Here is a 27,948-nt window from a genome sequence, read left to right as displayed (position 1 = left end):
CTAGACCGGGTCATGTGAGCAGCTGTCTAACGACTGTTGTCCTTCATGCGTCTATAAATTCTCCTCCTTATATTAAGTTTGTCCTTTCTCCAAGTAAGCCGTCGTGTCCGAGAGTCCATTAACAGAGTAGCTGCGATTTCTAATAGAATCATGGCAAAAGGTACGTGACATTTTGTTACAATCTTATCCTTGGACGATATGGTTGAAGTTTCGCCGTGGCAGCCACGGGGGGAAACTAAGTAACTATTAAAAAATGATTGTTCCGACTGTCAATCAGTGTGGTACAAAGTATCCCAACTGTAACAATTGGTATGTTGGCCTACATGATGGGGATGACAAACCTACAGCTCGGTTTGGTCACCATTTTTTGGGGGTTTGTTTAATATCAAGGAAGTGCAGTCGTTGACTGAAGAACACGAAAGTGGCAATGCTGACATTTTAAAATTGAGTCTCTTTTCCACTTTCCATTAGCGCATATTTTTGTAACATTGTTGGTTTTCTAATACGATCTTATCAATACACGTTTTGCGGATGTAATTGTGTGGATCACGGAGTAATTCTCGGGTCATTGTGCTTTGCTGTTGATCATGCCGCGTTCAAAACAACTGGAAACTCGGAAATCTCTGACTTCAGTGCTTTCAAGACCACTGGGAACTCGAAAAACTAGCTCCGACTGGGAAAAATCGTTTTGAACGGTCATCCCACTCGGAATTCCAAGTCGGGAACTCAGACCTCTTTCTAGAGTTCCCACTTTCCGACCTAAAGATCTCTTAGGTCATGATTTGACCTCTTATTTGTCCGAGTTCCCAGTTGTCTTGACAGCACCATCAGTCTCGTCCTAGTAGAAACATATTTGCACGTAGGCTGCGCTCTGTTCCTAGTGGCCGCATCGCTGTAGACCGCTAGAAGTATCATTTATTCATTGAATTAGTGTTCCATGTTAAACTCAATGTCCTAATTTCCTGACTCTCTAAACTTCAAAACTTAAAGTACCTTTTACTCTGTTGATGTGATATTATATTTCTGAAGGTATTGCACAGTGCACTCTAATATGACAGTTATAAATGTTTCTGGCAAAATTTCAATAGTGAAAGGTGACGTCCTGTCTGTCCCCAGGATTTCTGAAAGTTGCAAGTCATCCCTTGGTCATCTGCCTTTCTAAGAGTGGCGATGATATTAAATCTTCCTCTATAACGAACAAAAATAGGAGCGCAACAATTTCAAAGATTTTACTGAGTTACAGTTCATTTAAGGAAATCAGTAAATTGAAATGATTTCATTAGGCCCTAATCTATGGATTTCACATGACTGGGAATAGAGATATGCATCTGTTTGTCACAGATACCTGAACAAGAAAAAAGGTAGGGGCGTGGATCAGAAAACCAGTCAGTATCTGGTATGACCACCATTTGCCTCATGCAGCGCGACACATCTCCTTCTCATAGAGTTAATCAGCTGTTGATTGTGGCCTGTGGAATGTTGTCCCACTCTTCAATGGCTGTGTGAAGTTGCTGGATATTGGCGGGAACTGGAACACGCTGTCGTACACATCAATCCAGAGCATCCCAAACATGCTCAATGGTGACATGTCTGGTGAGTATGCAGGCCATGGAAGAACTTACATTTTCAGCTTCCAGAAATTGTGTACAGATCCTTGCGACATGGGGCTGTGCATTATCATGCTGAAACATGAGTTGATGGCAGCAGATGAATGGCACAACAATGGGCCTCAGGATCTCGTCACAGTATCTCTGTGCATTCAAATTGCCATGAATAAAATGCAGTTGTGTTGTATGTAGCTTATGCCTGCCCATACCATAACCCCACCGCCACCATGGGGCACTCTGTTCACAACGTTGACATCAGCAAACCACTCGCCCACACAACGCCATACGCGTGGTCTGCGGTTGTGAGGCCATTTGGACATACTGCCAAATTCTTTAAAACAATGTTGGAGGCGGCTTATGGTAGAGAAATGAACAATAAATTATCTGGCAACAGCTCTAGTGGACATTTCTGCAGTCGGCATGCCAATTGCATGCTCCCTCAACTTGAGACATCTGTGGCATTGTGTTGTGACAAAACCGCACATTTTAATTGGCCTTTTATTGTCCTCAGCACAAGGTGTTATGATCATGCCGTTTTAATCAGCTTCTTGATATGTCACACCTGTCATGTGGATGGATTATCTTGTCAAAGGGGAAATGCTCAATAACAGGGATGTTAACAAATTTGTGGCCAACATTTTAGAGAAAAGCTTTTTTATGTTTATGGATTATAATTTTTTTTCAGCTCATGAAACATGGGACCAACACTTTGTTGCGTTTTATATATGTTTTTCAGTAGGTTGAGGCCTAAAGGCTATCGTCTTTCTGTAGCCCGTTCATAGAAGCTAACTTGATGGATTGTTCTAGACCAACTGGTGTTACTATACCCAGGGGATTGTTCTAGACCAACTGGCGTTACTATACCCAGGGGATTGGTCTAGACCAACTGGTGTTACTATACCCAGGGGATTGGTCTAGACCAACTGGTGTTACTATACCCAGGGGATTGGTCTAGACCAACTGGTGTTACTATACCCAGGGGATTGTTCTAGACCAACTGGCGTTACTATACCCAGGGGATTGGTCTAGACCAACTGGTGTTACTATACCCAGGGGATTGGTCTAGACCAACTGGTGTTACTATACCCAGGGGATTGGTCTAGACCAACTGGTGTTACTATACCCAGGGGATTGTTCTAGACCAACTGGTGTTACTATACCCAGGGGATTGGTCTAGACCAACTGGTGTTACTATACCCAGGGGATTGGTCTAGACCAACTGGTGTTACTATACCCAGGGGATTGGTCTAGACCAACTGGTGTTACTATACCCAGGGGATTGGTCTAGACCAACTGGTGTTACTATACCCAGGGGATTGTTCTAGACCAACTGGTGTTACTATACCCAGGGGATTGTTCTAGACCAACTGGTGTTACTATACCCAGGGGATTGTTCTAGACCAACTGGTGTTACTATACCCAGGGGATTGTTCTAGACCAACTGGTGTTACTATACCCAGGGGATTGTTCTAGACCAACTGGCTAGTCAAGACTGCTGATATTAACTGCCAGGGTTTAGATTTGGCATTATAATAACATGATTCTATTTTGTCCTTTTGCATTACAATCAATCCATTGTTGATACTTGAGTTCATGGGCAATTTTATAGATTTTCCTGTATGGCAAAGTTGACGTCAAGCCCTTGGCCATTCTGTGTGGCGTGCTGACATTGGTGACATTGTTAAAACAACTGTTGCCATAATTCCCTCACTGAAGTCATCTGTTACGGTCTTTTCTCCAGCGACCATATAAATGAACACTAAGGCTTTTGTTTTGACACCCCAGTTATGAGCTGGACCGTTCCGTCATGCCTGACGTAGCTGTTGTTTTGGGAAGGTTTGAATAGTGTAGGGCAGGTTTATGCAACCCTGGTCCTGGAGTGCCTCGGGCACATCATGTTTTGATTTATCCAACCTGGAAGACAAGGTGTGTTGAATTTAGGCAATCACTGAACTGATCAATCAGCTCAGTTGGTCAGGTGTGGTGCCTAGTTGGAACAAAATCCTGCAGTACCTGCGGCACTCCAGGAACAGGGGGTTGCCTTCCCCTGGAGTAGGTTATAGCAATTAAGTCAATTTACCGCTGATGGATTCACACCATTTGAACCTAAACAAACTGCTTATTTCCAAGTTGTTATTAATAAGTTCTGTCCCCCATCCAGACCAGGCTTTTGTGACGCTAGCCACCAATGACAGCTATGCCAGGGGAGCCATGGTGCTGGGCAAGTCCCTGAGGAACCACAAGACAACCAGGAAGCTGGTGGTGATGATCGGACCCCACGTCTCTGACCCCTGCAAGTAAGAACCTTTATCACTTCCCAGTGACAACTGTTATTACCAACGTCCTAGAGTGAAACCGTGGTCCTCTGTAGCTCAACTGGTAGAGCACGGCGCTTGTAACACCAAGGTAGTGGGTTCGATCCCCGGGACCACCCATACACAAAAATGTATGCACGCATGACTGTAAGTCGCTTTGGATAAAAGCGTCTGCTAAATGGCATATTATTATTATAAACTGGTGCCTTTATGATGCCCTCGACTGGGTAGTGTAACCTATGACCTTTAACAGTGGAGTTGGAAGAACTGATCCTAGACTTGTTGGCGGTAATGTTCCGGGGCTTAATCAAACATGCCCTTGATCTCCAACACCCAGAATTCTGGCCCTGGCCCCACCGTACCCTAGAGGTGTTTAATGGTATTCCCTGGCCCCACCGTTACCTAGAGTTGTTTAATGGTATTCCCTGGCCCCACCGTACCCTAGAGGTGTTTAATGGTATTCCCTGGCCCCACCGTAACCTAGAGGTGTTTAATGGTATTCCCTGGCCCCACCGTAACCTAGAGGTGTTTAATGGTATTCCCTGGCCCCACCGTAACCTAGAGGTGTTTAATGGTATTCTCTGGCCCCACCGTAACCTAGAGGTGTTTAATGGTATTCCCTGGCCCCACCGTAACCTAGAGGTGTTTAATGGTATTCCCTGGCCCCACCGTAACCTAGAGGTGTTTAATGGTATTCCCTGGCCCCACCGTAACCTAGAGGTGTTTAATGGTATTCCCTGGCCCCACCGTACCCTAGAGGTGTTTAATGGTATTCCCTGGCCCCACCGTACCCTAGAGGTGTTTAATGGTATTCCCTGGCCCCACCGTAACCTAGAGTTGTTTAATGGTATTCCCTGGCCCCACCGTACCCTAGAGGTGTTTAATGGTATTCCCTGGCCCCACCGTAACCTAGAGGTGTTTAATGGTATTCCCTGGCCCCACCGTACCCTAGAGGTGTTTAATGGTATTCCCTGGCCCCACCGTACCCTAGAGGTGTTTAATGGTATTCCCTGGCCCCACCGTACCCTAGAGGTGTTTAATGGTATTCCCTGGCCCCATCGTAACCTAGAGGTGTTTAATGGTATTCCCTGGCCCCACCGTTACCTAGAGTTGTTTAATGGTATTCCCTGGCCCCACCGTACCCTAGAGGTGTTTAATGGTATTCCCTGGCCCCACCGTAACCTAGAGGTGTTTAATGGTATTCCCTGGCCCCACCGTACCCTAGAGGTGTTTAATGGTATTCCCTGGCCCCACCGTAACCTAGAGGTGTTTAATGGTATTCCCTGGCCCCACCGTAACCTAGAGGTGTTTAATGGTATTCCCTGGCCCCACCAGCAGCTTTTGAACCTGACTCCTCCCTACTAGTCAGAATGCTGTCCAATCAGAAAGGTTTCCACTGTACACCATATTCAGGGTCCATTATGTCTGCTCCTCTCTCTCCTCCTACCAGAGGAGTGCTTCACAAGATCTTTGACGAGGTGCTGCTGGTGGATGTGTTGGACAGTGGAGATGCAGCTCACCTGGCCCTGATGAAGAGACCGGACCTGGGAGTCACCTTCACCAAGCTACACTGCTGGACTCTTACCCACTACTCCAAATGTGTCTTCATGGACGCAGACACAATGGTGAGAGAGATATATATATGTGTGTGTAGAACTTTTTTGGGTGTGGAATCGTCAGGTTGGGCTAAATGTCCCTCAGTCTACACAATTTGCACACGTTGAATTTCCATCTCATAGATAACAACCATCTTCTGACCCACATTATCTTCAATGGGAAATGTTTTCCTGTCCTCCTGGTTATCCAGGTGGCTACAGTATAGTTGACCTGTATGTTTTTGTTGCAGGTGGTACAGAACGTGGATGAGTTGTTTGACAGAGAGGAGCTGTCTGCGGCCCCGGACCCCGGCTGGCCAGACTGTTTCAACTCTGGCGTGTTCGTGTTCCGGCCCTCCAACGAGACGTACGGCAAGCTGCTCAAGTACTGCACAGAACACGGCAGCTTCGACGGTACGTACGTGGTCTATTTACTGAAGTGCCCATGTGGCATGTGGCCAACAGCTGGCAGATGGCGTATAGCCTACATGATGATATTATTATGGAGATTTTAGTTTTTATTTGTCAAACAGCAGTCGAGCATCGATCATCATGTCACCAAAATAAAACCCTTGATATTTATTGGAAAGGAGCATCAAGCCAATCACCTTTCACTTTCACCACCTTTTTGAAGTTCATTATAACTTTTCATCTGTGACCTAGTAAACTGCTTTCCCGAGTCGTAGTGGGAGGACCACGTCATCGTGTGACTCCCAAGTTTAGTTCCATGTGATGGTTATTATATCAATGTTTGTGCATGGTGTTTCCACCGCCATTTCTTGCGTAATTAATAAATTTTATCGACACAAAGATCCCACCTTAACTAGCGTATTTTGTTTTGTCGACATGTGGAAAGTTTACTGACAAATTAGCCGTTTCCATCAGGTTCGTCGTGACCGTTAAAAAAGACCTGGTGACAGAGGCATGTTATATCCATTACTGTGAGCAATGGGTGCAGTGTTCTGTTTTATTATTTTGAAGTTCAAGGTGGAAAACAGTAGAAAATGAATGTAAGTAATGATTGTGGAAAAAGAAGCCATACTACAATGTGACATCATGAATACATATGGGTCTGATTCTCCAGATGCTGACTAAAGCTGCCGCCCCACAACACATCACTTTGTTTTGACTAAAAAAAGAAGACAAACGTTTTAAGAATATTTCAGGTCCTTCCTTATTCCTCACCTGACCTCTCTAAATGGGTGGTATGTGGATGCAGCATATTGTACCCATTAGATAGAGGGAACCACTGGCATTGGAGCATATCGGAGTATCGTTTCTGCTGCTATAAAATGTGGTGCTTTTCCAACAATGTAGAGGCAATATGTGCAGCATTCCAAATATCTGTGGTATTTTCTGTTGGGTAGGGTGGCTGGCCTCTGGCAGTCTGCTGTTGGGTAGGGTGGCTGGCCTCTGGCAGTCTGCTGTTGGGTAGGGTGGCTGGCCTCTGGCTGTTGGGTAGGGTGGCTGGCCTCTGGCAGTCTGCTGTTGGGTAGGGTGGCTGGCCTCTAGCAGTATGCTGTTGGGTAGGGTGGCTAGCCTCTGGCTCTGTTGGGTAGGGGGCTGGCTAGCCTCTGGCTGTTGGGTAGGGTGGCTGGCCTCTAGCAGTCTGCTGTTGGGTAGGGTGGCTGGCCTCTGGCAGTATGCTGTTGGGTAGGGTGGCTAGCCTCTGGCTGTTGGGTAGGGTGGCTGGCCTCTAGCAGTCTGCTGTTGGGTAGGGTGGCTGGCCTCTGGCAGTCTGCTGTTGGGTAGGGTGGCTGGCCTCTGGCAGTCTGCTGTTGGGTAGGGTGGCTGGCCTCTGGCAGTCTGCTGTTGGGTAGGGTGGCTGGCCTCTGGCAGTCTGCTGTTGGGTAGGGTGGCTAGCCTCTGGCAGTCTGCTGTTGGGTAGGGTGGCTAGCCTCTGGCAGTCTGCTGTTGGGTAGGGTGGCTGGCCTCTGGCAGTCTGCTGTTGGGTAGGGTGGCTGGCCTCTGGCTGTTGGGTAGGGTGGCTGGCCTCTGGCAGTCTGCTGTTGGGTAGGGTGGCTGGCCTCTGGCTGTTGGGTAGGGTGGCTGGCCTCTGGCAGTCTGCTGTTGGGTAGGGTGGCTGGCCTCTGGCAGTCTGCTGTTGGGTAGGGTGGCTGGCCTCTGGCTGTTGGGTAGGGTGGCTGGCCTCTAGCAGTCTGCTGTTGGGTAGGGTGGCTGGCCTCTGGCAGTCTGCTGTTGGGTAGGGTGGCTGGCCTCTGGCAGTCTGCTGTTGGGTAGGGTGGCTAGCCTCTGGCAGTCTGCTGTTGGGTAGGGTGGCTGGCCTCTGGCAGTCTGCTGTTGGGTAGGGGTGGCTGGCCTCTGGCTGTTGGGTAGGGTGGCTGGCCTCTGGCAGTCTGCTGTTGGGTAGGGTGGCTGGCCTCTGGCAGTCTGCTGTTGGGTAGGGTGGCTAGCCTCTGGCAGTCTGCTGTTGGGTAGGGTGGCTAGCCTCTGGCAGTCTGCTGTTGGGTAGGATGGCTGGCCTCTGGCAGTCTGCTGTTGGGTAGGGTGGCTGGCCTCTGGCTGTTGGGTAGGGTGGCTGGCCTCTGGCAGTATGCTGTTGGGTAGGGTGGCTGGTCTCTGGCAGTCTGCTGTTGGGTAGGGTGGCTGGCCTCTGGCAGTCTGCTGTTGGGTAGGGTGGCTGGCCTCTGGCTGTTGGGTAGGGTGGCTGGCCTCTGGCTGTTGGGTAGGGTGGCTGGCCTCTGGCAGTATGCTGTTGGGTAGGGTGGCTGGCCTCTGGCAGTCTGCTGTTGGGTAGGGTGGCTGGCCTCTGGCAGTCTGCTGTTGGGTAGGGTGGCTGGCCTCTGGCAGTCTGCTGTTGGGTAGGGTGGCTGGCCTCTGGCAGTCTGCTGTTGGGTAGGGTGGCTAGCCTCTGGCAGTCTGCTGTTGGGTAGGGTGGCTGGCCTCTAGCTGTTGGGTAGGGTGGCTAGCCTCTGGCAGTCTGCTGTTCTTTAGGTTGGACGCTAGCAGTCTGCTGTTGGGTAGGGTGGCTGGCCTCTGGCTGTTGGGTAGGGTGGCTGGCCTCTGGCTGTTGGGTAGGGTGGCTGGCCTCTGGCTGTTGGGTAGGGTGGCTGGCCTCTGGCTGTTGGGTAGGGTGGCTGGCCTCTGGCTGTTGGGTAGGGTGGCTGGCCTCTAGCTGTTGGGTAGGGTGGCTGGCCTCTGGCTGTTGGGTAGGGTGGCTAGCCTCTGGCAGTCTGCTGTTGGGTAGGGGTGGCTAGCCTCTGGCTGTTGGGTAGGGTGGCTGGCCTCTAGCAGTCTGCTGTTGGGTAGGGTGGCTGGCCTCTGGCAGTATGCTGTTGGGTAGGGTGGCTGGCCTCTGGCAGTCTGCTGTTGGGTAGGGTGGCTGGCCTCTGGCAGTCTGCTGTTGGGTAGGGTGGCTAGCCTCTGGCAGTCTGCTGTTGGGTAGGGTGGCTAGCCTCTGGCAGTCTGCTGTTGGGTAGGGTGGCTGGCCTCTGGCAGTCTGCTGTTGGGTAGGGTGGCTGGCCTCTAGCAGTCTGCTGTTGGGTAGGGTGGCTGGCCTCTGGCTGTTGGGTAGGGTGGCTGGCCTCTGGCAGTATGCTGTTGGGTAGGGTGGCTGGCCTCTGGCAGTCTGCTGTTGGGTAGGGTGGCTGGCCTCTGGCTGTTGGGTAGGGTGGCTGGCCTCTGGCAGTATGCTGTTGGGTAGGGTGGCTGGTCTCTGGCAGTCTGCTGTTGGGTAGGGTGGCTGGCCTCTGGCAGTCTGCTGTTGGGTAGGGTGGCTGGCCTCTGGCAGTCTGCTGTTGGGTAGGGTGGCTGGCCTCTGGCAGTCTGCTGTTGGGTAGGGTGGCTGGCCTCTGGCTGTTGGGTAGGGTGGCTAGCCTCTGGCAGTCTGCTGTTCTTTAGGTTGGACGCTAGCAGTCTGCTGTTGGGTAGGGTGGCTGGCCTCTGGCTGTTGGGTAGGGTGGCTGGCCTCTGGCTGTAGGGTGGCTGGCCTCTGGCTGTTGGGTAGGGTGGCTGGCCTCTGGCTGTTGGGTAGGGTGGCTGGCCTCTAGCTGTTGGGTAGGGTGGCTGGCCTCTGGCTGTTGGGTAGGGTGGCTAGCCTCTGGCAGTCTGCTGTTGGGTAGGGTGGCTGGCCTCTGGCTGTTGGGTAGGGTGGCTGGCCTCTAGCAGTCTGCTGTTGGGTAGGGTGGCTGGCCTCTGGCAGTATGCTGTTGGGTAGGGTGGCTGGCCTCTGGCAGTCTGCTGTTGGGTAGGGTGGCTGGCCTCTGGCAGTCTGCTGTTGGGTAGGGTGGCTGGCCTCTGGCAGTCTGCTGTTGGGTAGGGTGGCTAGCCTCTGGCAGTCTGCTGTTGGGTAGGGTGGCTGGCCTCTGGCAGTCTGCTGTTCTTTAGGTTGGACGCTAGCAGTCTGCTGTTGGGTAGGGTGGCTGGCCTCTGGCTGTTGGGTAGGGTGGCTGGCCTCTGGCTGTTGGGTAGGGTGGCTGGCCTCTAGCTGTTGGGTAGGGTGGCTGGCCTCTGGCTGTTGGGTAGGGTGGCTGGCCTCTAGCTGTTGGGTAGGGTGGCTGGCCTCTAGCTGTTGGGTAGGGTGGCTGGCCTCTAGCTGTTGGGTAGGGTGGCTGGCCTCTGGCTGTTGGGTAGGGTGGCTGGCCTCTGGCTGTTGGGTAGGGTGGCTAGCCTCTGGCAGTCTGCTGTTGGGTAGGGTGGCTGGCCTCTGGCAGTCTGCTGTTGGGTAGGGTGGCTGGCCTCTGGCTGTTGGGTAGGGTGGCTGGCCTCTGGCTGTTGGGTAGGGTGGCTGGCCTCTGGCTGTTGGGTAGGGTGGCTAGCCTCTGGCAGTCTGCTGTCCATTTCTAGTGTTTGCGGTTGAACCGTTTTTAACTAGCTCGATCTACATATGTCAAACATGTCTTTATTAAGCCTAAAGGCTGAACACAGGGTCCTCCTGTCACAACACAGCCTCTCTCTAACCCTGTGAGTTATTCTGAGGTGTTTTTATTGGTTACGGGAGGGGGGGTGACTTTTCCTCTAAGTAAGGTCTTTATCAAGCCTAAAGGCTGAACACAGGGTCCTCCTGTCACAGAACAGCCTCTCTCTAACCCTGTGAGTTATTCTGAGGGGCTCTACAGGGTGGGGTGAATTTGAGAAGCTCCATTTTGCGACTGGCACTGGCTGACATTAACCCTGCTCATCCCATGAGTCCCCTGGTGAATAGCAGCCCCAGTCTGAAATGGCACCATGTTCCTTATAGGGCACTACTTTCGACCAGGCCCTGGTCAAAAGTAGTGCCCTAGTGAATAGGGTGCCATTTACAAGGCAGAATGTTGAGAACACTAGTGAATAGGGTGCCATTTACAAGGCAGAATGTTGAGAACACTAGTGAATAGGGTGCCATTTACAAGGCAGAATGTTGAGAACACTAGTGAATAGGGTGCCATTTACAAGGCAGAATGTTGAGAACAATCATATTGACACTTTACTGGTTGCTGTTCTGCTGGAGATGGGATCCAGAGTAAAGTGTTGACCTGACTTTCTGTGGCGTCGGAAGGTTGCTTGGCTTTTCAATATGTTGACTCGTTGCAAGTGACGCACAATATGTAAACAATAGCCGAATGTAGTCGACCGATGCAGGTTTCCCTGCAATCAGCTGGAAGTGTTTGCCGCTCGGCCATATTGTGGAAGTGTTTGTCACGTGCGAATTGAATCGGTATAGAAAATAAAAACTAGAAATCCAAACGCTATACAGACCAGCATACTGAAGGTGGGGTTGATAACACTAGTCGGTGGATATTTTCTCACATTCCTACCTGCAGAAGGACCAACCACACGGACAGCCAGTAATGTATCATTTTATTCAGCATTCTGGTTTGTAGAGGTCGTGAGAGGAAACTTTCCTTATCCAAATGCTAATTTCTGCCCGACGTAAAATTCTATGCAATTGGATGTGGGGTCTTCAGGCAAGCTGTTGGCAGGCCACTATATAAAGGAGCCGGCATCCTGGCAGTGCCTCTCTCTCTAATGGCACTTCAGAGCATTCACAAAGAACATCATGGTGAATTTAGCACAGCAGGTTTAGACTGAGAACAATGAGCTCTTTCATGGCAGACATTGGGTTTTTATAGCGTTTTTAAAAGCATAGAGACCCAGTTTGTAAAGTCACTTTGTTGGAAAGGAGCTAAATGTAACTATTTATGAGGAAGGGCAGAATTGAAAGCAGTTCTGGTTTGTACTGCCCAATCATCAGGGGACACGTTCTAATTGAATTGTGTATTTTACCTAGCCTGCTGGTATTAACGTGTCCTTGTCCACAATAGGAAGACTTAAACTGAATATTTTAACGCATGTTTAAATTTTCTACAGTTTTAAGTTTGGGGAAAAATATACTTTTGGTCCCATTGCAAACAAAACACACTGCCTCCTGTATGTAATAATATCAATAATGTATCAACAATACATTGATAACCCCTTTTTTTTAAACACAATAACATATTGCAGTTAGTCTGGCTAGCTCAGTAAAGCTAGCAACTGTGCCCCCTCTCATCAGACCGATGAATCAGTGAAGCAGCTCTCGTTCTAATATGGCTCAACTATTCCATCCAGAGTTCGAGACACCAATTAGTTTGCTTAATGGTGCCACATGCTTTCAAGAGCAGACTCCAATCTGGCGGACTGAAGTGACTGTTGGCAGGAATCTAGTGTGTCTGTCTGGTATCACACAGGAGAATCCTGGACCCCATTTCCTTTTTGTCTCTCCATAGCTCACACTAGCTTGTGTGGGAGAAGCCTGTTGCGTCATCAGTTAATGACAGGCTATCTTGTTACATATCAAATTTTTGTTATTTGAAGCAGGATTTGCTCCTCGGACCGTTTTCTAAACCCCCTTTGATTCCCTGTGCTGTTGAATGACACGTTCACGGCCCAGCGTTACGCAAGCAGGTTGTGGGGTATGCTAATGAGCTAAAGCTGCAGTATTTTTAGCCAGCGACGGTCTTTTCATGTTGCACTGTGTGACTTGCAGTTCCTCTCTGACCTTTTAGTGTTTGTGCTCCGGTTCTCCACTACGACTGGAATATAACATAGTCCGGTCCAACGTTATTGTGCCTAATTTTGAACCCGATGTATAGCGCTGGCTAACCAACAGAACCAACTATTGGGCAATGGCAGTTCTGAGTGATTTTTAACGGTTCAGGAGAGATTAGACTCGTCATGTCATGGGCCGGGGCACCTCTATTCAATTTCCTCTTTCTTACTGCATGCAGTCCAGGTCAAATCTGTGGTTGGGTTTAGGTATACTGGGGGAGTGCCTCATTACTGCTGAGGCTGCTCATCCCCTCTAAATGAAGAGGCCTGGGTCCATATTAACTTTATGGAGCTGCTCTGCTAGAGGAAAGCCACAAAGAGAGTATCTATGGCTGGCTGGGGTATAGGGCCTGTGGCTGTGGGATAGGGCCTGTGGGATAGGGACTGGGGCAGCTCTGTGCTGTAGAACACGTAGCCTACATATAGAATAGAGGTCCTCGTGTTCCCATTCTGTACTGTGTACAGGACATGGACTAGCCACGTTACAGGAGTGGTCCAGCTCCTCCACCTAGTGCACAAATTCACTCCTTGTGTTTATGGTTTGACTGGTGTCTTGTGAAATCTCAAGTGTGTGTGAGAGAAGTGGAGCCTCTTCTGAGAAAAGGTTGCTCAGCTGTTGGTGTGCCATTTTTTTTAAAGGACTTTCTTATGTTGTATTGCGGTGGACTGTAGGGCTTGGAGTCTATAGTGTGGTGGGTGGACTGTAGGGCTTGGAGTCTATAGTGTGGTGGGTGGACTGTAGGGCTTGGAGTCTATAGTGTGGTGGGTGGACTGTAGGGCTTGGAGTCTATAGTGTGGTGGGTGGACTGTAGGGCTTGGATTCATTTGCTAAACTTTCCATCTTTTGCAAAAGGTTTTGCAACAAACATTTTACTCCAAATGGATAACGTTTTGCGATGGAAAAACAATAAAAAAAAATATTGTCCAAATGTAGGTATGTTCCACTCCGTTTCATTCTGTTTGGTTTCTAGAGTTGAGGGTAAATGGTTTGCAACAAACAACCTTTTCAACGGTCTGCGACTAATGAATACACCCCAGATGTCAAGCACATATCTGTTACAGTGGCACGCCCACTTCTATATAGACCGCCATGGCATTTCCCCCTGCGGCAATCTCTACTGATATCAGGACAAACCATGCAAGAGACCGCCAAAGCAGAACAGATGCATTACACTGCCGTTCCCACATCTACACGCAACAAAAATATAAGCAACACGTAAAGTGTTGAGCTGAAATAAGATCCCAGACATGTTCCATATGCACGTTTGTTTTACATCCCTGTTAGTGAGCATTTCTCCTTTGCCAAGATAATCCATCCACCTGACAGCTGTGGCATATCAAGAAGCTGATTAAACAGCATGATCATTACACAGGTGCACCTTGTGCTGGGGAACAATAAAAGGCCACTCTAAAATGTGCACAACACAATGCCACAGATGTCTCAAGTTTTGAGGGAGCTTGCAATTGATATGCTGACTGCAGGATTGTCCACCAGAGCTGTTGCCAGATCATTTAATGTTTATTTCTCTACCATAAGCCGCCTCCAATGTCATTTTAGAGAATTTGGCAGTACGTACAACCGCAGACCACGTGTAACCACGCCAGCCCAGGACCTCCACATCCGGCTTTTTCACCTGCGGGATCATCTGAGACCAGACAGCTGATGAAACTGGAGTATTTCTGCCTGTCATAAAGTCATTTTGTGGGTAAAAACTCATTCTGATTGGCTGGGCCTGGCTCACCCATGGCTGCACCCATAGATTAGGGCCTAATTCATTTATTTCAATTGACTGATATCCTTATATAAACTAACTCTGTAAAATTGTTTATTGTTGCATGTTTTATATTTTTGTTCAGTGTGTCTATATATGGGTAATACTACTATAGTAACCTACAGCCTAAACAGAACCGCAGCTCTACACCCTGCTTCAACGCCTTACCCTGCTTCAACACCTTACCCTGCTTCAACGCCTTACCCTGCTTCAATGCCTTACCCTGCTTCAACAATACCAACTGACCACCATGACATTTAGCTACAATACATGACGTCTAGCTGCCAGACCACCATGACGTCTAGCTGCCAGACCACCATGACGTCTAGCTGCCAGACCACCATGACGTCTAGCTGCCAGACCACCATGACGTCTAGCTGCCAGACCACCATGACGTCTAGCTGCCAGAGGAGTGCAGGGGTCTCTTTGGAGTGTGACTGTACTCCTATATGTTCTGTACATTGTGTCTTTTCCACACTGCATTCTGGAACTGACAGCCACTCTGCCAGGCCACTCTGCCAGGCCACCCAGCCACTCTGCCAGGCCACCCAGCCACTCTGCCAGGCCACCCAGACCTCTTCCTATAAATACATCTCTGGATGGTCACTGCATGTACAGCTAATGTATAGTGACTTAGTCATATAGCGATGGCCACTCTCTGCCAGGCCAGACCATTTACTATTTATATCTCTGGATGGTGCAACGCATCCGCATGCTTCAGTTCAGCTGGCGCCTAGCTGGACCCAACCAGTGTACTCTCATGTATAGTGGCTGGATGTGTAGTGGCTGGATGTATAGGTTATGTATCATGGCTGGATGTATAGGTTATGTATCATGGCTGGATGTGTAGGTTATGTATAATGGCTGGATGTATAGGTTATGTATAGTGGCTGGATGTGTAGTGGCTGGATGTGTAAGTTATGTATAGTGGCTGGATGTGTAGGTTATGTGTAGTGGCTGGATGTGTAGGTTATGTGTAGTGGCTGGATGTGTAGTGGCTGGATGTGTAGGTTATGTATAGTGGCTGGATGTGTAGTGGCTGGATGTGTAGGTTATGTATAGTGGCTGGATGTGTAGTGGCTGGATGTTTAGATCAGTGTTGAGTTAAAAGAGCAGTGATTTATACAGTAGTTCTATTTGAGGGTTTCAGTCTGTGACTGGGGTTTAAATCCACCTGACTCCAGTCATCTTTACATTCATGACCTGGGCTATGTTACTCTATGCAACCCGCCACCACCTTGCCTTTCACACGTCAGCGCATGGCCATCTCTTAACGGTACAATCTCTGATACATACGGCTATTCGACAGCCATTAATACCACCGGCCAGGTCTTGGAGGGAGACCTACACAAAATGGCTGAAATGAATTCCAGATAGTAGTTTTAAATGAAACAGACAGACCTACTAGAACATCACTTTGTCAGCCTCTGTTTTGTGACTGCTGATGCTCTGTTTCCTAAAGTAAACGAATGCAAGGCTGGCTGTTCGGAGAAAGCAGAGTGCTTTGTTTACTGACAACCCCCATCAATATCCTAGACAGCAGTCTGTAAAAAGTGTCCCGTGGGTACACTTAGTCAGACTACCTACAGTGCATTCGGAAAGTATTCAGACCCCTTTACTTTTTCCACATTTTGTTACGTTACGGCCATATTCTTTTTATACAAAAAGATTCAATCTACACACAATACCCTGTAATGACAAAGCGAAAACAGAAATACCTAATTTACATAAGTATTCAGACCCTTTGCAATGAGACTAGAAATTGAGCTCAGGAGCATCCTGTTTTCCATTGATCATCCTTGATGTTTCTACAACTTGATTTGAGTCCACCTGTGGTAAATTCTATTGATTGGACGTGATTTGGAAAGGCACACACCTTTCTATATAAGGTCCCGCAGTTGAAAGTGCATGTCAGAGCAAAAACCAAGCCATGAGGTCGAAGGAATTGTCCGTAGAGCTCCGAGACAGGATTGTGTCAAGGCACAGATCTGGGGAAGGGAACCAAAAAATGTCTGCAGCGTTGAAGGTCCGCAAGAACACAGTGGCCTCCATCATTCTTAAATGGAAGAAGTTTGGAACCAACAAGACTCTTCGTAGAGGTGTCTGCCTGGCCAAACCGCAATCGAGGGAGAAGGGACTTGGTCAGGGAGGTGACCAAGAACCCAATGGTCACGCTGACAGAGCTTCAGAGTTTCTCTGGAGATTGGAGAACCTTCCAGAAGGACAACCATCTCTGTAGCACTCCACCAATCAGGCCTTTATGGTAGAGTGGCCAGACGGAAGTCACTCCTCAGTAAAAGGCACATGACAGCCCGCTTGGAGTTTGCCAAAAGGCGCCTAAAGGACTCTCAGACCATGAGAAACAAGATTCTCTGGTCTGATGAAACCAATATTGAACTCTTTGGCCTGAATGACAAGCGTCACGTCTGGAGGAAACCTGGCACCATCCCTACGGTGAAGCATGGTGGTGGCAGCATCATGCTGTGGGGATGTTTTTCAGTGGCAGGGACTGGGAGACTAGTCAGGATCGCGGGAAAGATGAACGGAGCAAAGTACAGAGAGATTCCTGATGAAAACCTGCTCCAGAGCGCTCAGGACCTCAGACTGGGGCGAAGGTTCACCTTCCAACAGGACAACAACCCTAAGCACACAGCTAAGACAACGCAGGAGTAGCTTCGGGACAAGTCTCTGAATGTCCTTGAGTGGCCCAGCCAGAGCCCGGACTTGAACCCGTTCTAACATCTCTGGAGAGACCTGAAAATAGCTGTGCAGCGATGCTCCTCATCCAACCTGACAGAGCTTGAGAGGATCTGCAGAGAAGAATGGGAGAAACTCTCCAAATACAGCAGTGTGCCAAGCTTGTAGTGTCAATCCAATTTCGAATCTGTTCTTTTATCCTGCAGTCTGAACAGCCAAAAAGCACATGGAATCTGATATTTCAAGCCACATTTTAAACCACCTTCATAGGTGGTTTGAAGTCAGATTCCATCGCACACGTATTGTTACTATGACAACTAGCTTAGCCTTGTCAGCAAGTGACACACATAAACACTGACTGAACACACACTCATCACTTTTTTAACTTTCTGTTTGGACAGTCAGTATTCCAAAACGGAATTTGAAAAACTAAACTAATTTGAGAAACAAGGCCTGCAGTGTGAACAAGGTTTAAGAGGCCGTGGTGGCGTTGGCAGAAAGCCTAATAGCTTTACAGGCGTATAGTTGGATAAATGAACCATACATCATGCACCTGTTACCGGTTAAATCTACAGCAGGCTTAGTGCTCCCTTCGCTCCCTCTGAAGTAGATCTATTCAGACAACCATAAATCATTACCATGTTAGATTACATTGTCATTTAGCAGACACTCTTATACAGAGCGACTTACTTAGTGCATCCATCTTAAGGTAGCTAGGTGAGACAACCACATCATTCATACAGTTGAAGTCTGAAGTTTACATACACCTTAGCCAAATGCATTTCAACTCATTTTTTTCACAATTCCTGACATTTAATCCTAGTAAAAATTCCCTGTCTTAGGTCAGTTAGGATCACCACTTTATTTTAAGAATGTGAAATGTCAGAATAATAGTCAAATTATTTATTTCAGCTTTTATTTCTTTCATCACATTCCCAGTGGGTCAGAAGTTTACATACACTCAATTAGTATTTGGTAGCATTGCCTTTAAAATGTTTAACTTGGGTCAAACATTTCGGTTAGCCTTCCACAAGCTTACCACAGTAAGTTGGGTGAATTTCGGCCCATTCCTTCTGACAGAGCTGATGTAACTGAATCAGGTTTGTAGGCCTCCTTGCTCGCACATGCTTTTTCAGTTATGCCCACACATTTTCTATAGGATTGAGGTCAGGGCTTTGTGATGGCCACTCCAATACATCGACTTTGTTGTCCTTAAGCCATTTTGCCACATCTTTGGAAGTATGCTTGAGGTCATTGTCCATTTGGAAGACCCATTTGCCACCAAGCTTTAACTTCCTGACTGATGTATTGAGATGTTGCTTCAATATATCCACATCATTTTCCTTCCTCATGATGCCATCTATTTTGTGAAGTGCACCAGTCCCTCCTGCAGCAAAGCACCCCCACAGCATGATGCTGCCATCCCCATGCTTCACGGTTGGGATGGTGTTCTTCAGCTTGCAAGCAACCCCCTTTTTCCTCCAAGCATAACAATGGTCATTATGGCCAAACAGTTCTATTTTTGTTTCATCAGACCAGAGGACATGTCTCAAAGTACCATCTGCAAACCGTAGTCTGGCTTTTTTATGGCGGTTTTGGAGCAGTGGCTTGTTCCTTGCTGAGCGGCCTTTCAGGTTATGTCGATATAGAACTTGTTTTACTGTGGATATAGATACTTTTGTACCTGTTTTCCTACAGCATCTTCACAAGGTCCTTTGCTGTTGTTCTGGGGTTAATTTGCACTTTTCACACCAAAGTACGTTCATCACTAGGAGACAGAACGCGTCTCCTTCCTGAGCGGTATGATGGCTGCGTGGTCCCATGGTGTTTATACTTGCATACTATTGTTTGTACAGATGAACGTGGTACCTCCAGGCGTTTGGTTCATCCTTGGGAGCAATTTCCAGACTTGTGGAAAATTCTGAGGTCTTGGCTGATTTCTTTTGATTTTCCCATGATGTCAAGCAAAGAGGCACTGAGTTTGAAGGTAGGCCTTGAAATACATCCTCAGGTACACCTTCAATTGACTCAAATGATGTCAATTAGCCGATCAGAAGCTTCTAAAGCCATGACATCATTTTCTGGAATTTTCCAAGCTGTTTAAAGGCACAGTCAACTTAGTGTATGTAAACTTCTGACCCACTGGAATTGTGATTAAGTGAAATAATCTGTCTGTAAACAATTGTTGGAAAAAGTAGTTGTCATGCACAAAGTAGATGTCCTAACCGACTTGCCAAAACTATAGTTTGTTAACAAGAAATTTGTGGAGTGGTTGAAAAACAAGTTTTAATGACTCCAACCTAAGTGTATGTAAACTTCCGACTTCAACTGTAGGTACTTTCAGGAAAAATGTACTTACTCTCAGCGATGTCCTGATATGAGATGCTAGATCTGTCTGTATGCCAGCCTGTTGTATAGTGATTGTATTGCCTGTCTCTGAAGAGTAGCAAAGCTACTGGTCATTTACCCCAGTTACTGGAATATTCAGTACATTTTTATAATTAACAGAAAATATATCTAATATGTAATTTATACTTTAACTTTGTAAATCAATATTTATTCATAGTATTATTTTGTCTCCATGAGTTTCTCGTAGATAGACCATGTGGTTCAAGAGAAAATTGTCTAATGAAAAAAGCGTTTAATCAACAATGGCATTATTTTTAATTACCTCTGCAGCTCGTCCAAATTTAGACTTTTACAACTGCCTGGGTTTGACAACGAAACATAGAAAACCAATACATATTGACAGTAAAATAAGTGATGCTGAAAACCATATTAAACAATGGTGAGGATAAATCTGTAAAACATCTTATCTTATTTCATATTTTCCATGTGGTAAGTCCACATACAAGGCCAGAGGTTTAGAGACCTGTGATAGTCTGAAGTACCCAGAAGGGCCACTAGATGTTTTGTGATTTACATAATCCTTGAAAGATGCCGAAATTCTGTTTCCAGTAATATACCCCCCCCCCCACCCTTTCAATCATACTGAAGAGGATATTATCAAGATTGATTTCTGTTTCACAACATCTGTTTTAAAATAACTTTTGGTCCTACTGTGGAGGGCTTAGTGTTGGCCTCACTGTCTGGTCGATTCATATTACTAAATGTACCAAGCTCATGATAAATGACTTACTTGTAGGTGGATGAAGTCTTGAACTAGACTCTGCTTCCTTTTTTGTTTTGAACCACCCCTAAGCATTGGTATGGGTTGGGGCTAAATATATTGTGCTCCCTGTTTTTCACGCTTGTTGCTAACTGTTGTTTTTCCTCTCTCTAGGTGGGGACCAGGGGATCTTGAATGGCTACTTCAGTAACTGGGCAACCGCAGATATATCAAAACACCTCCCTTTCATCTACAACCTCAGCAGCATCGCAATCTACACCTACCTTCCAGCATTCAAACAGTATGTACTCAATCTACACCACCTTCCAGCATTCAAACAGTACGTACTCAATCTACACCTACCTTCCGGCATTCAAACAGTAAGTACTCAATCTACACCTACCTTCCGGCATTCAAACAGTACGTACTCAATCTACACCTACCTTCCGGCATTCAAACAGTAAGTACTCAATCTACACCTACCTTCCAGCATTCAAACAGTACGTACTCATGTGATGGAGAACCATGTGTAGATCTAGGTGTTGGTTTAGGCTGTAACTACTATCTGGAGATATCTGTATTTCTTATATTGAGAAACATTCAGCTAAATCACAAACTTAAATCTCTGAGGTGTTTTCTATAATTCCCTGATCTGCCAAACATTAACGACCCATAAGAGTTTAAGCCGGTTCTACTAAGCTATATGGAATTGTTTTAAGAAGATCATACCAAGGATCATTTAGCTATTTGATTTTGAATTTATGACCCCTTGAAGTATCAAAATATATTATGTTTTTTGATGAAAAATTGTATTTTGGCTTTACTGCTATTAGACCATACAAACGCATTGAATAACAGATTCACTACATGGAACAACAGATAGTCCTTACTGCTATTAGCCCATACAAACACATTGAATAACAGATTCACTACATGGAACAACAGATAGTCCTTACTGCTATTAGCCCATACAAACACATTGAATAACAGATTCACTACATGGAACAACAGATAGTCCTTACTGCTATTAGCCCATACAAACACATTGAATAACAGATTCACTACATGGAACAACAGATAGTCCTTACTGCTATTAGCCCATAGAAACACATTGAATAACAGATTCACTACATGGAACAACAGATAGTCCTTACTGCTATTAGCCCATACAAACACATTGAATAACAGATTCACTACATGGAACAACAGATAGTCCTTACTGCTATTAGCCCATAGAAACACATTGAATAACAGATTCACTACATGGAACAACAGATAGTCCTTACTGCTATTAGCCCATACAAACACATTGAATAACAGATTCACTACATGGAACAACAGATAGTCCTTACTGCTATTAGCCCATACAAACACATTGAATAACAGATTCACTACATGGAACAACAGTCCTTACTGCTATTAGCCCATAGAAACACATGGAACAACAGATGGATCTAGGGAAAGTATTCTTGGGCTGTGAGAACGGGAGGTGTAAGGCGATACAGTCACATGACTGTGCTTATGCCATGACATCAGGTTACCAGTGAGTTTAGGGGGCAACAGTAGTTGGTCTAAAAGCCTCCCTCAGCCATCCCCTAGGCCTCGTAGGGTTAGATATCCAGCTGGAGCTCCACAGAGCGGAGACGAATTTGGAGCCCTTTGTTTAAAGACGTTTATACCTGTGGACAGGACCTCTGCTGGTCACAGTGGCATCTCTCGCTCCCTCTCTCGCTCCCTCTCTCGCTCCCTCTCTCGCTCCCTCTCTCGCTCCCTCTCTCGCTCCCTCCCGCTCTCGCTCCCTCCCTCCCTCTCTCTCTCTCGCTCCCTCTCTTTTTACCGGTCGGGCTCGCTCTCTTCACCTCTCGCTCGCTCTCTTCACCTCTCGCTCGTGCTTTTCACCCCTTTGCTCTTCACTTTCCTTGTGCGCTCTCTTCGCGTTCAAACTTGTCAAACCACAGCATTTGCAACAATCTTTTAACTACAAGATCTAAGTAAATGAACATGTATTCTGTTCCAGATACGGTGGCAACGCCAAGGTGGTCCACTTCCTGGGTCAGACCAAGCCGTGGAGCTACACGTACGACCCGGAGACCAAGCGGATCAGCGGGGACATGCAGGAGGCCTCCACACACCCCACCTTCCTCCTGGACTGGTGGATGCTCTACTCTTCCTCTGTGGTGCCCATGATGACGGAGGGATACGGAGACCAGCCCTTCCAGTCCGGCTGTGTGGAAGTCAGTCTAGAAGTATTAGCCTTTGTCCTTCCTCTACAGAACTATTATCAAAACAGTTTGAATTATTAAGCGATTTACTTGGATGCTTATTGTTAGTAAAAGTCATGCTAGACCGCCGCCTCCTGACTTAAACGATATAAATTATGATTAGTCCATTTGTAAAATGTAGTGATACTTCAGTCCTGAAGGCTGATGTCTAACCCTCCTCTCGTCTGATAAAGTTCCAGTCCTCTGTCAAAGAAAGTCATGACCGCAATGGTCACTGGCATGGGCTATGGTCACAGATCTATAGTCACAAGGAAGGTGAATGGAAGGTACGCTGAAGACTAGTCTGTTGTGATGCTGGCTTAACAGACAACACCTTGTCACTGGTCACTAAACTATTGCTGCTGCTTGTGGACAATCTGTTGAACAACAAACCTGGCTTAGCTAATACTATAGCGGTGTGTTCTCTGGTGATATACAGTAGATGGGTGGTTTGGAGTAGTGCCAATGTCTTAATCTGAATGCCAGGTTGGACTACTGTTCTGTAGCTGCACTGACTGCAAAGGAACAAGTGTTTCTCCAGAGCTCTTAGTCTTGTGGCTTTTCCCAGAATTCATCAAATCTCTCCCGTCTAATATTCTTGTTTTTATTGTCCTCCTCCAGGGAAGCAGCGCGTCACAGGACCCCCATCACACTGAGCCATACGTGTCACCAGAGGCATCCGAGGAACGCAAGCAGAAATGGGAACAGGGCCAGGCGGACTACATGGGAATGGACTCTTTTGACAATATCCAGAAAAAGCTTGATGCTTTTCTCAAATGAAGAGGGAAACTTAGTTTGACTGATTCAATTTAGTTAGTTTCACTCCCCCCACTCCTCTCAACTCTCCATCTTACCAATAGTTGGTTCTCTGTATTAGTGAGCCTCTACCCACCCAAAGACTACAACACAATTCTGTTACGGTGGGAAACATTCTCACATTGTTGGCAGAGCGCATCAACTATGCAATTCTTGTATAGTATGTTTATCCTGTAAAGATTACTACACTGAAGCACCAATTTATTGACAAGCATGGTTTACAAATACATATTTTTTTCTATTTGCAATCGCTGTATTTGTGAAGATAAAATGTTTAGAGAATTAAAACCGCAATAAAAATGGCCTTGCCAGGTATATGGAGATGAGCCTTTTTTCACGTGTGGACACTTTGACAAATTAAAGATGAATACAATTATTTCATAGATGCAGGATTTCATAGATGCAGGGGTGGCCATATTTCTGAGCCCTCACTGTATGACTAAGAAATAATTAAATGTATTGTTCTGCCATCTCTCCACACAGCCAACCTGGGACTTAAAGTATTCACACCCTTTGACTTATCCACATTTAGTTGTTACAGCCTGAATTTAAAATTGATTTGAATTGAGATTTTGTCACTGGCCTACACACAATACCCCATTTTTGTCAAAGTGGATTATTATTTTTTAAAACAAATTCTTTAAATGAAAAGCTGAAATGTCTTGAGTCAAGTATTCAACCCCTTTCTTATGGCAAGCCTAGGAGTTCAGCAGTAAAAATGTGATTAAGTTGCATGGACTCGGTGTGCAATAATGATTCTTGAATGACTACCTCATCTCTCTACCCCACACATACCATTATCTTTAAGGTCGCGCAGTGAATAACACTGATTCAACCACAAAGACCAGGGAGGTTTTCCAAAGAAGGGCACCTATTGGTAGATGGTTCTAAAAGCAGACCTTGAATATCCCTTTGAGCATTGTGAAGTTATTAAACTTTGGATGGTGTATCAATACACCCAGTCACTACAAAGATACAGGCGTCCTTCCTAACGCAGTTGCTGGAGAGGAAGGAAACCACTCAAGGGATTTCACCATGAGGACAATGACTTAAAAACAGTTACAGAGTTTAATGGCTGTGATAGGTGAAACTGAGGATGGATCAACAACATTGTAGTTACTCCACAATACTAACCTAAATGACAGTTAAAAGGAAGCCTGTATAGAATAAAAATATTCCAGAACATGCATCCTGTTTGCAATAAGAAACTAAAGTAAAACTACGGTAAAGAAATGTACTTTGTCCTGAATACAAAGTGTTATGTTTGGGGCAAATCCAACACATCACTGAGTACCACTTTCCATATTGTCAAGCATGGTGGTGGCTGCATCATGTTATGGGTATGCTTGTCATAGGCAAGGACTAGGGAGTATTTTTATAATAAAAAGAAACGAATAGAGCTAAGCTCAGGCAAAATCCTAAAGGAAAACCTGCTTCAGTCTGCTTTCCAACAGACACTGGGAGACAAATCCACCTTTCAGCAGGACAATAACCTAAAACACACGAGTTGCTTACCAAGATGACATTGAATGTTCCTGAGTGGCCTAGTTACAGTAAAATACTTATCGAATCAAGATACTGTATGTTAGTGTTTCATTTTTCATAAATGTTTTACAAATGTATTTTGTGTAGATCGTTGACCAAAAAATTACAATTACATCCATTTTAATCCCACTTTGTAACACAATGAAATGTGGAATAAGTGAAGGGGTGTGAATACTTTCTGAAGGACCTGGACCTGGATATCTTCTTGTTTATGTAGTCAGTTGGATATAAAGTTCACCTTCATTGAATCTCTAAACTAACATTTTCTAAATGTCATATTTGTTAGTCTTCCTCTTCTATTCGTGTTCTGCTGCCTTAGTTTTTATACCAGTTGGCCTTAACCCAGGGTAGGTTTTCAGTTGGCCTTAACCCAGGGTAGGTTTCCAGTTGGCCTTAACCCAGGGTAGGTTTTCAGTTGGCCTTAACCCAGGGTAGGTTTTCAGTTGGCCTTAACCCAGGGTAGGTTTCCAGTTGACGTTAACCCAGGGTAGGTTTTCAGTTGGCCTTAACCCAGGGTAGGTTTTCAGTTGGCCGTAACCCAGGGTAGGTTTCCAGTTGGCCTTAACCCAGGGTAGGTTTTCATTTGGCCTTAACCCAGGGTAGGTTTTCAGTTGGCCTTAACCCAGGGTAGGTTTTCAGTTGACGTTAACCCAGGGTAGGTTTCCAGTTGACCTTAACCCAGGGTAGGTTTTCAGTTGGCCTTAACCCAGGGTAGGTTTCCAGTTGACGTTAACCCAGGGTAGGTTTCCAGTTGGCCTTAACCCAGGGTAGGTTTCCAGTTGACGTTAACCCAGGGTAGGTTTTCAGTTGGCCTTAACCCAGGGTAGGTTTTCAGTTGGCCTTAACCCAGGGTAGGTTTCCAGTTGGCCTTAACCCAGGGTAGGTTTTCATTTGGCCTTAACCCAGGGTAGGTTTTCAGTTGGCCTTAACCCAGGGTAGGTTTTCAGTTGACGTTAACCCAGGGTAGGTTTCCAGTTGACCTTAACCCAGGGTAGGTTTTCAGTTGGCCTTAACCCAGGGTAGGTTTCCAGTTGACGTTAACCCAAGGTAGGTTTTCAGTTGGCCTTAACCCAGGGTAGGTTTTCAGTTGGCCTTAACCCTCACAGCTGGACCTTTTGAGTACCTGTTAGACTCCTGCCTCCTTGAGTTGGAGGCTCCATCCTCCTGCTAGTGTTTGATCATGTCTCTGTACTCTTGTCTGGGTACTGGCTCCTAATGCCGGTACAGTTCATCTAGATGTTGATCACTCTTTGTTCAACATTGTTTTTAGCTGACTGCTGTTTTACTTGACCCAAATGGTGCCTGTACCACAGCCCCTGTCACATGCTAAATAAAGTACTGGTAGAATAAATAATGAGTTGTGCTGGTTCTTTATTTGGCACATCACCCAAATACACAGACAGACAGGGTTCATTCATGAAGGTTCAATGGTACAGGACATAAATACATTACATTTCTACATGTCATTACATCCCTCTCATCTGTTACGTCATATCCTGATTTCTTTGTTCTTTCCCTCTGTAAATAACCTCGAGGGTTGGATTGGGTTCAGAGGAAATAAGGTGAGCACATACGTGTGTAGTATTGCGTAGCGCAGGCCAGAGTATCATAGTTCTGTAGTATTGCGTAGCGCAGGCCAGAGTATCATAGTTCTGTAGTATTGTGTAGCGCAGGCCAGAGTATGATAGTTCTGTAGTATTGCGTAGCGCAGGCCAGAGTATGATAGTTATGTAGTATTGCGTAGCGCAGGGCAGAGTATGATAGTTATGTAGTATTGCGTAGCGCAGGCCAGAGTATGATAGTTATGTAGTATTGCGTAGCGCAGGGCAGAGTATGATAGTTATGTAGTATTCCGTAGCGCAGGGCAGAGTATCATAGTTCTGTAGTATTGCGTAGCGCAGGCCAGAGTATCATAGTTCTGTAGTATTGCGTAGCGCAGGCCAGAGTATCATAGTTCTGTAGTATTGTGTAGCGCAGGCCAGAGTATCATAGTTCTGTAGTATTGCGTAGCGCAGGCCAGAGTATCATAGTTCTGTAGTATTGCGTAGCGCAGGCCAGAGTATGATAGCTATGTAGTATTGCGTAGCGCAGGGCAGAATATCATAGTTCTGTAGTATTGCGTAGCGCAGGGCAGAATATCATAGTTCTGTAGTATTGCGTAGCGCAGGGCAGAATATCATAGTTCTGTAGTATTGCGTAGCGCAGGCCAGAGTATGATAGTTCTGTAGTATTGCGTAGCGCAGGCCAGAGTATGATAGTTCTGTAGTATTGCGTAGCGCAGGGCAGAGTATGATAGTTATGTAGTATTGCGTAGCGCAGGGCAGAGTATGATAGTTATGTAGTATTGCGTAGCGCAGGGCAGAGTATCATAGTTCTGTAGTATTGCGTAGCGCAGGGCAGAGTATGATAGTTATGTAGTATTGCGTAGCGCAGGGCAGAGTATGATAGTTATGTAGTATTGCGTAGCGCAGGGCAGAGTATCATAGTTCTGTAGTATTGCGTAGCGCAGGCCAGAGTATGATAGTTATGTAGTATTGCGTAGCGCAGGGCAGAGTATCATAGTTCTGTAGTATTGCGTAGCGCAGGCCAGAGTATCATAGTTCTGTAGTATTGTGTAGCGCAGGCCAGAGTATCATAGTTCTGTAGTATTGCGTAGCGCAGGGCAGAGTATGATAGTTATGTAGTATTGCGTAGCGCAGGCCATAGTATCATAGTTATGTAGTATTGCGTAGCGCAGGCCAGAGTATGATAGTTATGTAGTATTGCGTAGCGCAGGCCAGAGTATGATAGTTATGTAGTATTGCGTAGCGCAGGGCAGAGTATCATAGTTCTGTAGTATTGCGTAGCGCAGGCCAGAGTATCATAGTTCTGTAGTATTGCGTAGCGCAGGCCAGAGTATCATAGTTCTGTAGTATTGCGTAGCGCAGGCCAGAGTATCATAGTTCTGTATTATTGCGTAGCGCAGTCCAGAGTATCATAGTTCTGTAGTATTGCGTAGCGCAGGCCAGAGTATGATAGTTATGTAGTATTGCGTAGCGCAGGGCAGAATATCATGCGATGTGACAAGGTGACTAAAGATTCCTTCATTACTATCGGCCATTAGATTCCATGTCTGGTATCTCTGGAGGTCCTGAAGCGGAGAAGAGGCTGAGTATAGTTGCAGGTCAATTCCTATTTTCATAACAGTAATGAGAATACATTA

The 27,948-nt window shown here is 46.4% G+C and overlaps 1 protein-coding gene and 1 long non-coding RNA gene across 3 annotated transcripts; both read left to right on the top strand.

The window, feature by feature from the left end:
* LOC121556332 (glycogenin-1-like) lies at positions 1-23,520 on the top strand. Of its 2 annotated transcripts, none has more exons than XM_041870240.2 (7): positions 1-160; positions 3,769-3,904; positions 5,373-5,547; positions 5,769-5,931; positions 20,299-20,425; positions 22,142-22,358; positions 23,007-23,520. In XM_041870240.2, exons 1-7 carry the CDS (start codon positions 151-153, stop codon positions 23,163-23,165), a joined length of 987 nt encoding a protein of 328 aa, XP_041726174.2. In that variant the 5' UTR covers positions 1-150; the 3' UTR covers positions 23,166-23,520. The 2 variants fall into 2 exon arrangements, with proteins under 2 accessions (XP_041726174.2, XP_045077367.1); XM_045221432.1 differs by having other exon boundaries at positions 22,142-22,370.
* A 1,161-nt stretch (positions 23,521-24,681) lies between these two features.
* On the top strand, positions 24,682-26,100 carry LOC121556333. Its single transcript, XR_006661186.1, has 2 exons — positions 24,682-25,237; positions 25,490-26,100. It is a non-coding gene; the product is annotated as an uncharacterized LOC121556333 (long non-coding RNA).
* Positions 26,101-27,948: the final 1,848 nt, after the last annotated feature.

The sequence above is a fragment of the Coregonus clupeaformis genome, chromosome 7, assembly GCF_020615455.1.
Source record: "Coregonus clupeaformis isolate EN_2021a chromosome 7, ASM2061545v1, whole genome shotgun sequence".
NCBI lineage: Eukaryota > Metazoa > Chordata > Actinopteri > Salmoniformes > Salmonidae > Coregonus > Coregonus clupeaformis.
The sequence above is the reverse complement of the archived record's forward strand: the minus strand, read 5'-3'. Positions and strand labels throughout refer to the sequence as shown.

Bases quoted from the DNA above. Each gene is read 5' to 3' on its own strand.
- LOC121556332 (XM_045221432.1), top strand. The intron at 5,548-5,768 runs GTGAGAGAGATA...TTTTTGTTGCAG, and splicing joins TCATGGACGCAGACACAATG to GTGGTACAGAACGTGGATGA. The intron at 20,426-22,141 runs GTATGTACTCAA...ATTCTGTTCCAG, and splicing joins TACCTTCCAGCATTCAAACA to ATACGGTGGCAACGCCAAGG.